This window comes from Silene latifolia, chromosome Y, assembly GCF_048544455.1.
Source record: "Silene latifolia isolate original U9 population chromosome Y, ASM4854445v1, whole genome shotgun sequence".
NCBI classification, from domain to species: domain Eukaryota; kingdom Viridiplantae; phylum Streptophyta; class Magnoliopsida; order Caryophyllales; family Caryophyllaceae; genus Silene; species Silene latifolia.
This window is the reverse complement of record NC_133538.1, coordinates 412,870,120-412,884,748: the sequence shown is the minus strand read 5'-3', so window position 1 is coordinate 412,884,748 and position 14,629 is coordinate 412,870,120. Positions and strand designations below refer to the sequence as shown.

Genomic DNA, 14,629 nt, shown 5'->3' with positions numbered 1-14,629 from the left:
AGTCGGTAAACACAACATGCTATATCGCTAGACCAAATTTATAACTTCGCTAGACCGACCTATAAACACCAAACTAAACCCATGAAGCGATATATTAAGACCCGTACACAACACCCATAACTTATATACTCATGAATTACTCATAAATTACGCAACTATATATATATATATATATATATATATATATATATATATATATATATATATTTATATATATATGTAAAATTTCGGGGTATTACAAAGAATGTATCAAGTACAGGGGTACCATTTGAAATGCCAAACTTTTATTTCTTATTTCTTATTTTTTATTAATTTTTAATTTAATAATTATTGTCTTGTCATCAAAAGTTAACGTTCCATTAATGGCCGTTACATTAAAGGGTACCATGGGCACAAAAATAGAACCTTAAGGTACCATGGGCGAATTCATAAAAGTAGGGATAACATAGAAAATCTGACAAAATTAAGGGTTACCATGAGAAATTTCCGTTTTTATAATTAGTCATCTTTATGAGAACTACGATTCAAAAAAAAATTGCCGCTTTTGAATATTGTGCCCAAGAAAAAGGGGGGGGGGTGGGGTTTCAAGACAAACCTCGGTACCTCATGAATTTACCGAAAAACTATGAGGAAGGAGGGAGTAATCTAAAAGTAAAACAATATTTCACTTTTAAATTTAAAAAACACCTATATCTTAATATATTTCATTGAAATTCTCCTTGGAAAATGATATACTAAATAGTTTTCATTTTAATGAATTAGTTCAATTGACCCATATTTTACCTTATTAAAACAGTTTCAATACAACAAACACTCTCCTATGAGACGGTTATACAAATATTATTTGATTTGTCATGGATCACAAAACGGGTTTAAAATAGGATTTAGAGGCTGTTTGGTTCAAAGTGTGGGAATGGAATGGATTGGGATGAGAATCCAGGGTGGAATGGAGTTAGAACCCCATACCTCTTAATACTTATTTGGTTCAATTTTGTAATGGATTGTAATTGACATTCATGGTGTTTGGTTCACACTTGGAATGGATTCAATATCCATTTGTTTCTCTATTCATAATAGGTAAGTTTATTAAATTATAAAAAGAGTTGTACATTTTTTTCCATTAACTATAACTTACTAACGAAAAATTATAGCCAAAGAACAATTCAAATTATTCATACCAATATTAAGCGTCCAAAATAAAAATATTGTTAAACAAAAAAACGCATGAAAAATGTTTCATGAAAAATACTGGTAAGTCTAAACATCAAACAAAACAAATTAAATTTTCCCATTTCGAGATAAAAGCGGATGAATGAGGTTCATAACAAACTCTCTCTTCCATGCTTCATCGGGACTCTGGTAAAAAAGAGAGAGATCACTAGGATTAGATGCCAGTTTTTGTGCAGCTAATAATGCTTCAAATCTAGTCAACCCTTGTACGCCAAGTAGCTCATTTATTAAATTTTTCTTTTGGTCTTCAAACTCTTGTTCACGAACCATGATGACTTGTTCATGTCGCTAAGTGGTTGATAATGCATTTGCAATAGTAGACATGTGAACATTCATTCCATTCATAAATACGGAAAGGTTTGAAGACATATCTTTGAAAGACGTAGTCAAATCCACAACTTCTGGCATCTTTCTCTTTATTGTTTTTTGTTTCTTATAATCCGTTGAAATTTTCCCGGTCTTTGCTTTCTTTGAAGACGACTCACTTGGACTAAATTGAGTAGGAATATAAAGTGGCTCATCATCATCAATATTGTCGTCTTCGTCACTTTCATCCCTACTTAAGTCAACAGCCTCATTTTGTTGGTTATCCACCGCTTGGACGAAAGTCTCGGAATTAGTTCCCGTAGCTCGATCAGGACCATATATAATTGCCAATTTATCAAAGTGTGGAAACGGAACGTTCCATAATCCTTGAGCACTTTTGTTTTGCTACAACAATAATGTAGAGATCAATTTAACTTGTTAAACAAAAAAAAATCATAAGAAATGGAGCAAGAGAGGTTGTAAATGTGCATTACCTTGCAAAAATCTTCATATTATTGTCTTTCACACTGTATCATATATTTCTCCTCATCCTAGGAAAAATCTGAAGTGCGAAACATCTCTGTAAGCGCATTGTATTTGTCCTTGAACCATTTAATTTTTGATTCAATGTGAGGAACCGCTTTTAAGCCACATCTTGGAAATTTTTTATTCAACATATCCTCCAACTTATTCTTAAAACCATTCTTGAAACTACCATCTACTTTCCATTCTGGATCATTATTCAGTTCTAGTAGTCCATCAATTAGATGTTCTTCTTCCAGTTTAGTCCAAATGCGCTTATTTTTTCCCCTTCCTCTTTGAGATGCCTGCCCAATTTCCATGCTATATACAAAACAATGTCAATAAAGAAAACAACTATTAAATAAAGTTAGTTCATACCATTGTCTTATAAATAATATATATAACATAAGTTTTCTATAAAAAAAAACATTCGGAAAGTCAATGAAACACAAAAACAAATTACAGAATACATATTAAAAAAAGAAACTCCGAAACAAATTATGCATTTTGATTACGCCTAGCTCTCCAAGTGTTATACATATTTTGCGCTAACGTGTTCCGATAATTAGTCCATGCGTCAGATGTCTCTATCAAAGTAATATATTCATCTTCATCATCAGAATCATCATCATCAACACTACTTTCTTCATCTTCATCGCCATCTAAATCCTCATATATCGTATAATCAGTTGGCATATATTTTCGAATGAAGTTATGTAGCAAGGAGCAAGCCTGAACTATACGGCCTTGTGTACGTATCGAATAGAAATAAGGGGACCTAAGAATACCCCATCTCCCTTTTAATAATCCAAAACATCTTTCAATAACATTTCTAGCTTTAGAATGTTTCATGTTGAAATACTCCTCGGCACTAATTGGTTGTCGATCCCCCCACTCCTTCAGGTGATATCTGTGGGCTCTATATGGTGCTAAAAAACCCTGACAATTTGTATATCCCGCATCAACCAAGTAATAGAAACCTTCAAATTTAAAACAAAAAGTTATTTAAATTGTAAATTTTTAGTACAACTGACGAGAGATTTTTTTTCTATTGTTATTACCTTGAGGAACCTTTAAACCATGTGGTTTACTAATAGCATCACGAAGGACACGACCATCATGCGCAGATCCTTCCCAACCAGGTTGTACATATATAAACTCCAAAAAAGGATTACATACACCTAATACATTCATAGCAATGGAACCCTTTCTCGTTCGATACCTTGGTCTATCCTCATTTCGCACTTCAACACTAATGTATGTGCGATCTAAAGCCCCTAAACAATTCTACAAAACAACAATTAAAGAATAATTTTTAAATATATACAATAAGGTTGTTGGCTAAAAATCCAATACTGTGAAAAAAAAATTATAATACCTCAAAACATTTCCATTTACTATCTTCGCATTCTTCCGTTATAGGCGTCAGCTTTTTAAGCAAATGGTCATGTAGTTTCAAAACGGCAAGAAGACAACGATGAAAGTTTCTACTCACACTTTCTCCGCTTCGAAAAAAATGGTTTTCAATTGTCCTATTTTTGAAATGATGTGCCAATGTATACAAAAACATGGCAACAATTTCTTCTAGTGATATATTTCTACTTCCACTTAAATCTCCAATATCTCTGACCATTTCACAAAGTACATAAAAAGTTCTCCGATTGACACGAAGTTCACTCTTACAAATTATATCGCTATGCTTAGTAAGTGTATACAAGTGTTTTCGCCTAAGAAATCTTTTCTCATCTTTACTATATCGTGGGCGCTCATTTTTATGAATAACCACACCCATCATACACAATACCAAACATAGAATAGTGACTATATTAATAACAACCATAATTGTCAATAACAACTCAACATGCTTCTTCTTCCTCCTCCTTATCAAAGTCAATTGAGAAGAAAACATTTCTGTGAAAAACCAAATAATATCACACTCCATATATATATATATATATATATATATATAGAGGTAAGATCTAATGAGTCCCTTACCTCATTTAAGTCCTTAAGTCCCTCTAAGGGCCATTGGATGGACTAAATGGAAGGTTGAGATGAATTTGATTAAATGCCATTAAAAAGAAAAGGAAAAAAATGTGGATGGTTGGATTGAGATGGATGGTTGAGATTGAAAATTACCAAAAAAAAATTACCACTAATCAAATTTCTACACACTAATTAATTTTTCTTTCTCTCTCTAGCCCCTAATTAATCAGTTTTGAGTTTTAGATTTCAGAAGTGTAAATGTAATGTTGTATGAGTTTTACAAGTGTAAATGTGACGGAAATATAATTTTAACATTTTACAAGTGTAAATGTGAGGTTTTACGAGTGTAAATGTAACATTTTAAAAGTGTAAATTTGATTTTTTGTGACGGAAATTTTGAATTTATATAATTTTAACATTTTACAAGTGTAAATGTGAGGTTTTACGAGTGTAAATGTAACATTTTAAGAGTGTAAAATTTATTTTTTGTGACGGAAATTTTGAATTTATATAATTTTAACAGTTTACAAGTGTAAATGTGATGTTTTACGAGTGTAAATGTAACATTTTTAGAGTGTAAATTTGATTTTTTGTGACGGAAATTTTGAATTTACATAATTTTAACATTTTACAAGTGTAAATGTGAAGTTTTACGAGTGTAAATGTAACAATTTAAGAGTGTAAATTTGATTTTTTTGTGACGGAAATTTTGAATTTATATAATTTTAACATTTTACAAGTGTAAATGTGAAGTTTTACGAGTGTAAATGTAACATTTTAAGAGTGTAAATTTGATTTTTTTGTGACGGAAATTTTGAATTTATATAATTTTAACATTTTATAAGTGTAAATGTGAAGTTTTACGAGTGTAAATGTAACATTTTAAGAGTGTAAATTTGATTTTTTTTGTGACGGAAATTTTGAATTTATATAATTTTAACATTTTACAAGTGTAAATGTGAAGTTTTACGAGTGTAAATGTAACATTTTTTGAGTGTAAATTTGATTTTTTGTGACGGAAATTTTGAATTTACATAATTTTAACATTTTACAAGTGTAAATGTGATGTTTTACGAGTGTAAATGTGGTGTTTTATGAGTGAAAATGTAGTATTTTAAGTGTAAATTTGAAGGTTTTAGAGTGTAAATTTTGTCCTTTGAGTGTGAATTTGGTCCTTTATAAGTGTAACTTTGTCCTTTACGAGTAAAACTTTAGTCCGACTACCAAAAACGCCACCATCAACTTTGTCCTTTACGAGTAAAACTTTAGTCCGACTACCAAAAAATGCCACCATCATCGTCCTTCCCCACCAACTCATATCCACAAAAAATATGAGTGCAAATTTATATAATTTTAAGAGTGTAAATGTAAAGAAATACGAGTGTAAATGTTAAGAAATACGAGTGTAAATGTTAAATATGAGTGTAAATTTAAAGAAATACGAGTGTAAATGTGAGGAGATACAAGTGTAAATATAAGAGAAATACGAGTGTAAATGTGAGGAGATACAAGTGTAAATTTAAATAAAAACGAGTATAAATGTGAGGAAATACAAGTGTAAATGTAAAAATTATGAGTGTAAATGTAAAGAAATACGAGTGTAAATGTAAAGAAATATAAGTGTAAATGTGAAGAAAAACCAGTGTAAATGTAAAAAAATCTACTATGTATTTATCAGATCTAAAAGTGTAAATACTAAAACTAAATCTGAAAAAACCGACTGCCAACATAAAAACCCTATCTCTCTCATTAAATACGAGTGTAAATCTTAAGAAATATATATAAAAAACCAGATCTGAAACAAATACAATATAATAACAAAACGATATTTGAAATACGAGATTTGAAATCTATAACAAGACGATATCTAATATAAAGGAAATCTGAAAAAAAGAAAAAAAAAAAAAAAAAACAACAAAACAGCGACAAACAACACACCACACCAAACCCAAAAAAATGAAATAGGAAAATAAAAACAAAACAAAACTTCAACAACACCGACACACATCACGTTACATCGACATCAACCCCATACATCGACATACACCGACACACAATAGTACACAAACAACATCTCAGATCTCGTTTTTTTTTTTGTAATGGTGTTGTTGGCGGTGGTGGTGCGGTAAAGGTGGGATGGTGGAGAGGAGGGAGTGGTAGTTGTTTGCGTGAGTTGGTGCCGGGAGTGCGGTGGTCAGAGGTGCGTCGTGGGGGTGGTTGGGTGGTGTGTGCGCCTTTGTGTGAAGGGAGGTGGGTGTCGATGGTAGGTGTTGTGAGGCAGCGAGGTGGTGGTGGTTGTCGGGGTGGTCGGGTGGAGGCCGGGTGGAGGTCGTGGGGCCAGATCTGGACAGAATAGAAGGAGAGGGAGGTGGTGGTGTCGGGTGGTTGTGGTGTTGGAGAAGGGGAGAGGAGGTGCGGGAAAAGGTGTCGGGTGGTTCTGGTGTTGGAGAATGGGAGAGGAGGTGTTTGGGAGTTTCGACCATGGTGGTGTGTCAGGGGAGGTTTTCAGAGGAGGAGGAAGTGAGGAGGATGTGGTTGTCGTCGTGGAGAAGGGACGATTTGGTTGTCGGCGTGGTGTTTGTTGCGAGGAAGTGAGGTGGCAGAAAAAGGGTGGTTGTTGTCGGTGGAGTTGGACGGTGGATTGGTGGGCGTGGGTGGGTGGCGGTGGAGGTGGATGGTGGAGTCGGGTTGGTGAGGAAGAGGGAGAATATTTTTTTAAATTATTTGGTTTTTGAATTTTGTTGGATTTTTGAGAGGATTTCAGTTTTTTTTGGTTTTTAGAGAGATGAGGGGGAGGATAATTGTGAGATGAGAGAGAAGTGGGTGGAAAAAGAAGGGTTTTATAGTGCAATTAGGGTTTGATTAGTGATGGTAGAGAGGGAAAGGGATCAATTAGTATCAATCCCCTTATTTTAGCCTTAATCCCCTACTTTTTCCCTTCAATCTCAACCTCTCATCTCATCTTTTCAATGGCCCTCAAGAGGACTTAGGGACTCAAAGGTTGGAGGTGGATTCACTTGATCTCTTCTCTCTATATATATATATATATATATATGCACCCATTAAAAATTCAGTCGAAAGCCATTTACGATGAATCTACTACTATAAATTTCTAAAGGACCCAGAAGTATTATAAGAAAATCAGTATTTTTTGGGGTGAGACCGTCTCACAAGGATAGTTCTTTTACAAATCTGTATTGTTTTACGATATAAGACCGTCTTATTCTTTGAAGGAACCGGAACAGTAGCACTACTTTCTAAAGTCAATCAAGTTTTCTTCCTTTTTAGCTGCTGGACCACATTCAAATACAAATTCTTATTTAAGACGGACACTATCCGTCTTAAGCTATAACTTGTCAAATCTTTATAAACTAAAAACATCTACCACTAACAAGAGGCCCCTTTACAGCGAATTAAACTCAGAAAAAGATATAACTTGTCAAATCTTTATAAATTCCATCATATAAGACAAAAAAAATACAAAAGTAAAGCATGGATGAGCTGTAAACAAGAACAAATAAATGCTAGAAAAAAGGTCAAGTGAAAACAAGAACAAATAAATGCTAGAAAAAAAGGTCAAGTGAAAACAATAGTTGTACTACAGACTACAAGACTCACAAGTTACGAGTAAATTATCAAACACCTATATTTAACCATAAATTCTCACTTGTGACGGACACTATCCGTCACAAGTGAGTGACGGACACTATCCGTCACAAGTGAGTGACGGGTCACTTTCCTCTCACACAAATGCATTTGGGAGGGCAAGTGGGGCGAAAATGGAGCGATCGAAATTCAACCCAACTCGATCTGTAAGTTAATCATTTGAGTTTAATGTGATTTGATCATTTGGGTCTGATTTGTTAGGAAATTTCGTACCTGGTTTTTGTTTGTTAGTACCATTGAATTGGTTCATGGGATATGATTATGGAATGATTATAATGCTTTTAGTATCCACTGTAACAAGAATTGGAAAGAATGGTTGGTAAATGGTGCAGTTTGCAATACTGCTGATCACCTTCCTTCAGTAATCCGGCTAGCTATAGTTAATCAAGGGAGGTTGTGGCGAAAAGCTGGTAATTGAAAAAAAGGGTTGGTAAATGATGTATGAACACGGCTATACTTCCTCCATATTTATACGAAAAACTTCATGTGCAAGTACATCAACAACTAAAACTCGTAACTTGTGAGTCTTGATAGGCCGACACAGAAATTTTCATCATGGCAATTTGCAAAGCAATGGCAGTAAAGATCACTAAAACTCAGTACTAGAATGTAACTGGTCATAAACAATGAAGTTATACTTTTAAAAAACAGACGAAATGTGCTAAATCCTGCGAAAATAATTCATCAATAGACGGAATGTGTTTGGGCTAAAAATAGCACAACAAAGAAGGCCCACCTAATAAAATAAAGGCTATGGAAGAAGTGATAAGGAGGAAGGAAGCCCGCGGTTGGAGAAAGGGGAAACGGGCTCAGGGGAGATCAGGAGGCCATCGTAGAAGGCGTCCGGATTAAGGAAAGAGGTATAAGGGAGAAGTTAGGGAGAAGTTAGGGAGATCAGGGAGAATTGGGAAGGGAGTCCGGGTTTGGAAAGAGTCTTTATGGAAATTATATTTCCTTTCCATATTCGAGGTAGGATATATCTAGGGTTCTTACCCTATAAATAGCCAAAGGATCAAATCAAGAAAGGATCCATTCAACGTCCGCATCCATACATCAACATTCAAGATCACATCTCGACATATAACATACGTTCGTCCAAGATCTTGCAGGCCTGACACCTAGGGCCAGCCGGATTAGCTTTGTGCCACAATTGTAATCATCCTCCTATTCATATAGTGCAATACTTGGCAGGGTACCGTCCCTCCCGCGGTTGTTCCCACATCGGGTTTTCCGCGTCACCAAATCTCACGTGTTAATTTACATTACGCACTTTATTTTTCTATTTACTTATTGACGTACGAACGATCGACCATCCAACCAACGAGTAAGACTACATTGACCCTAATTAATCGACTTGGGTAAAAATACCTAAACAGTTTGGCGCCCACCGTGGGGCATTGTGGTCGTCAATCGTTGATATTCTAGATATACAATGGAAAAGCAAGCATCTAAAGCCGTGTCAGGGAGCAGGCAACCATCGCCACCGCCACCATCTACTCAAAATCCAATATCAGCAGTGGCCACGCAGGCCCCCGGACACACCTCAAGAATAATACCGACAACAAAAACATCTTTACCTCCCAAAGCCCCTGCTGTCGCGGCCCAAGCCAGGTCAGATAAAGGAACAGCAAGTTCAGGCCTCCCTCCGCCACCTAGTCCCACACAAATCTTGCTCACCGGCGTGGAAAATCTTCAAAAGGCTATGGAGAACATGAGAGAAGACCAGAGGAGAGCGGATGCTGAAGCAAGAAGGAGAGACAGAGAGCTGCAGGGCATGATTGATATCCTAAAAATGATCTGTCACCCCCCGAAGGAGACGGGTGATGAAGATCTCCATTGGTAGATCGACACGGGAGTATCGAGCGACAGGCAGATACCGGTGAACTAATAACAAGATTGGATTTGGCTACAGTACCGTCAGATGGAAGAATAACCCCACGAAGGTTGGGATACCTCACGCCAGATAACTGGCAGCCGACCAACTGCATAGGGACACAAACAAGTGGCCTCCCCGTCAGCAGCCCCGCAACAATCGATCAGGAACCTGTAGCAGGATCCGAGTCGAACCAACAAACGAACTGGCAGTAGGGGACAATCGTTACTGCAACCCCCCTGGCTGTCGGAGCCTATCAGAACCTTGAAGAGCCCGGATCAGGAGGAAATATGCGAGACGGTGACAAAGCGGACCCCGTATTCGGCCAAGTATAACTAATCCAGACTTTGAGCTAAAGGAGATGCTGAGCAGGGTCCCAGAGCTACCACCCCCACTCGAGAAAGCAGCTCTGGACAGTTATGCCGACTCACCATTCGTGGACACCATATCCATCACAGCCATGCCAAAGGGATTCACAAATCCAAATATGCCTCTCTTCGACGACACAGTAGATCCCTTTGATCATATCAGCTAGTATAAACAGAAAATGATGACGGTAACAGCTGTAGGGCAAGTTAAGGAGGCTTGCATGTGCAAAGGGTTTGGGTCCACCCTAACAGGACCAGCACTTCGATGGTTCGTGAGCCTGCCCAACAGGTCGATATCTACATTTGCTGAATTGGTGAACACATTCACTCAGCAGTTTGCAAGCAGCAGAATACCACAGAAGCACGCAGGAGATCTGTACAGAATCGTCCAGGGGGCAGGAGAGAGCATTGGAGAATACAATACTAGGTTCAACAATGAGAAGGTAGCAGTACGAGAGTGCGATGTCTCAACAGCAGTAGAAGCCTTCTGAAACGGGAGAGGAGGCCGAGCTAGACCGCGGATTGGGACCTTCGTCCAATTTGAGGTCTAACTCAAATTCCGTCTAAGAAGACATGGTAATCTTTGTCACGTCTCAATTCTATAATGAATTTTGAGACTTTTTGCCTAGAGACTTTTATTTAAATAAGGATCCGAGCTAAGATGAAATCACAAGACAAAACCGAGTAACGGGTTTATCGGTTTTCAACAAACGAGCTTAGTTTGCTTCCAATCGGTCCCATCTTTTTAGTAATCACATGAAGACCATCCTAGGACATTTTTCAGCTGCTCAAACCGTCCAAATCAGTCCTAGGAGGCTGTTTTCTTTATTTTGAAGAATTAGCTCAAATGTCGCTTTCAAGGAAGATCCAAAGTGTCACTATCATTCTTACAATTGTGTAAGAGCTTTGGGGGCTGCTCTCTAGGACTTATACCAGCCGAAAATTGACTAAGGAAGCCTCCAATTGTGTGTTCCTAGGATAGCTCTTATGTCCCTTTCATTGTAAGACCTTGAGAAGACCATTTGGATTGTTCTTGCTTGGTTGATGCTCACGGTTGCCTAGGATAGATTTTCAGCAACTTTTTCTTGTTTTCTTAGTAGTTTACTGATAGCCATTGGATGTAATTTGGATGGTTAAGATTAGAAGGACTTGGGCTATAAATAAGCCAAGTTCCCAAGTGTAATATTCAGATTTGATTAAGTTAAAAACCAAGTAAGAAACATGAGTTTTCTTCATTAAAATCTCTTCTTTGCTTTGTGCTTGAAGAGCTCCTTTGCTATGTGCTTGGAGTTTGGTAGTTTACTTGCTTGTGTGCTTTAAACTATCGAGTCTATTTATATTGCTTTGTGTTCGGGTCTAGACATATCACAAAAACCGTCCCTAGGGACACGCCTAGACTTCAGTTTGTTTCATGCAAACTTAGGCTCCTTTCCTTAGTTTTCCACTTTAATTATCGAGTTAGAGGTTTCACTCCAACTTGGTTATCAGAGCTTTGGTTAGTCTTGTGAGTTCATTTTCCTAACTACATTCAAAAACACAAAAACAGCCCAATAAGTGAAGAGAGAATACTCGGTCTTGAAAACAAAGTAGACCGATTAACAACAAATGTGAATTTGATCTTAGAATCCATAACAACCTTGATGACCAATGTTCCAACACCACCAAGGCATGGAGGACGACCACCACCACACCGTGGAAGAGGGCGTGGCCGTGGGTTTGGAGCAAGGGGCCAAGAGCATGAGGACATGGAGGACGACTTGCACTCGGATTCGGGGGATTCTTGGGTTGAAGCTTATCATGAGGAGCATCCTAAAGACTTAAAGGTAGAAATTCCAGACTTTAATGGTAGTTTAAATCCCGAAGATTTAATAGATTGGCTTAGAACTATCGAAAGAGTCTTTGAGGTTAAGTCATATTCGGATGCTAAGTGTTTTAAAGTTGCCATCTTAAAACTTAAAGGATATGCTTCACTTTGGTATGAGAACTTAAAAAATCAGAGAAAGAGAGATGGTAAGGAACCCATTAAGTCTTGGTTAAAGTTGAAGAAGAAGCTTAATGAGAAATTTGTACCTAAAGAATACACTCAAGACTTGTTCATTAAACTCACTCAACTTAAACAAGATCAACAACCACTTGAGTCTTACATTAGAGATTTTGAGCAACTCACTTTGCAATGTGAAATGAATGAGAAACCGAAACAAAAAATTGCTAGATTTGTTGAGGGTCTAGATGTCAAAGTTGCTCAAAGAGTCCGATTACAACATGTGTGGTCCTTTGATGAGGCCGTTAACTTGGCTTTGAGAGTTGAGAAAGCGGGAAAGGGAAGGGCTAACCCACAAAAATACCCGACCAAAACAGGCCATTACTCGAAACCCCACACACCAACCGAGTCAAAACCCAAAGACCTCTCAAATTCACAACCAAAAACAGCCTATTTTGACAAAGGAAAAGCACCCGAAAATTCTCAAAGAAAAACCGTAGGCCTCAAGAAATGCTTCCAATGTCAAGGGTATGGTCATTTCATGAAAGATTGTCCAACCACGAGGGCTCTTAGCACCCTAGAAGTAGTCCATTGGGGAGAGGATGAGATTCTTGTTTGTGAAAATGATGAGAATGATGAGGAACAAAAGGAGGCAGCCGAGGTAGTCTTGCCGGATTTGGGACTTAGTTTGGTTACTTGGAGGGTGATGCACACACAACCACAACCATTAGAACTAGACCAAAGACAACAAATCTTTAGGACTAGGTGTACCATCAAGGGAAGAGTGTGTAATTTGATAATTGATGGGGGGAGTTGTACTAATGTAGCATCGAGTACTTTGATTGAAAAACTCTCATTACCCACAATAAATCATCCTTGTCCATACAAACTAAGGTGGCTCAACAAAGGAGCCGAAGTTAGAGTTGATAAACAATGTTTGGTCTCTTTTTCTATTGGAAAGAATTATGTTGATGAGGTCCTTTGTGATGTCTTACCCATGGATGCTTGTCATTTGTTACTTGGGAGACCTTGGGAATTTGATAGGGATTCGATTCACCATGGGAAAGAGAACACCTATTCCTTCAAATTCGCTTCAAAAAGAGTCATATTGTCACCATTACCACCCACCATCAAACCTACAACACCACCTTCAATGGTTGAACCTTCTAAGGAAATCCTATTAATCAATGGGGCTGAAATGTTGCAAGAGTTAGAAAGGGAGGGGGACGTCTATGCTTTAGTGGTTACGGGGTTGGCTAAGGGAGTAGGAGGTGGCGGAGAGGGTCACGACCAGCAGGCCACGACCAAGGAGGGAGTGTCGAGGGAGGTTCAAGAGTTACTTGATTCTTATGGGGATGTCTTTCCTAATGAACTTCCGAGTGGGTTACCACCTCTTAGGGGCATTGAGCACCAAATTGATCTCATTCCGGGAGCCTCTTTACCAAACAAAGCAGCCTATAGAAGTGATCCAATAGCCACCAAAGAGTTGCAAAAACAGATTGAGGAGTTAGTGAGTAAAGGATTTGTGAGGGAGTCACTTAGTCCTTGTGCGGTTCCGGCACTACTTGTTCCAAAAAAGGATGGGTCATGGAGAATGTGCACCGATAGCCGAGCCATCAACAACATCACCGTTAAGTATAGGTTCCCCATACCTAGACTTGACGATATCTTGGATGAGCTTAGTGGAGCTCAAGTGTTCTCAAAGATCGATTTAATGCAAGGTTACCATCAAGTTAGAATCAAAGAAGGGGATGAGTGGAAAACAGCCTTCAAAACCAAACAAGGCTTATATGGCGGCTTGTCATGCCATTCGGTCTCTCAAATGCTCGAGTACTTTCATGAGGTTGATGACCGAGGTCCTTAGACCTTATTTGGGCCGATTTGTGGTGGTATACTTTGATGATATTCTGATTTTTAGTCCATCCAAAGAAGAGCATCTCAAGCATCTACAAGTATTGTTTGAAACACTTCGGGAGCACAAGCTTTATGGAAAATTGGAGAAATGTTCATTCATGCAAAAGGAAGTCCAATTCTTGGGTTTCATCATTAGTGATCAAGGGATTCTAGTGGATCAAGAGAAGGTCAAGGCTATTCAATCTTGGCCAAGACCGAGCACCATCACCGAAGTAAGGAGTTTTCATGGCTTAGCTTCCTTTTATAGGAGGTTTATCAAAGATTTTAGCACCATTATGGCTCCTATTACCGAGTGTATGAAGAAAGGGGAGTTCTCTTGGAATGATAGGGCCGAATCAGCCTTCAACAAAGTCAAGGCCTTAATGTGTGAGTCTCCTATTCTTGCATTACCCAATTTCCACAAGTTATTTGAAGTCGAGTGTGATGCTAGCGGAGTTGGAGTTGGGACTGTGCTACTTCAAGACCACAAACCAGTAGCATACTTTAGTGAGAAGCTCAATGGTGCCAAGCTCAATTACTCAACTTATGATAAAGAATTCTATGCCATTATTCGAGCTTTGAACCATTGGAGTCACTACTTGAAGCCAAAGCCGTTTGTTTTGCATTCCGATCATGAAGCTCTCCAGTATATCAATGGCCAACACAAGCTCAATCATAGGCATGCTAAATAGGTGGAGTTCTTACAATCATTCAATTTTTCAAGCAAGTATATTGAGGGCAAAAATAATGTGGTGGCCGATGCTCTTTCAAGGAGGTTCACCATGTTGAGTTTTATGGAACAAA

At 37.8% G+C, this 14,629-nt stretch overlaps 1 protein-coding gene across 1 annotated transcript; it reads left to right on the top strand.

The window, feature by feature from the left end:
* The first annotated feature begins 12,131 nt into the window (after positions 1–12,131).
* On the top strand, positions 12,132–13,796 carry LOC141632348 (uncharacterized). The gene has a single exon (XM_074444901.1). It carries the CDS (start codon positions 12,132–12,134, stop codon positions 13,794–13,796), a length of 1,665 nt encoding a protein of 554 aa, XP_074301002.1.
* The last annotated feature ends 833 nt before the right edge of the window (positions 13,797–14,629 follow it).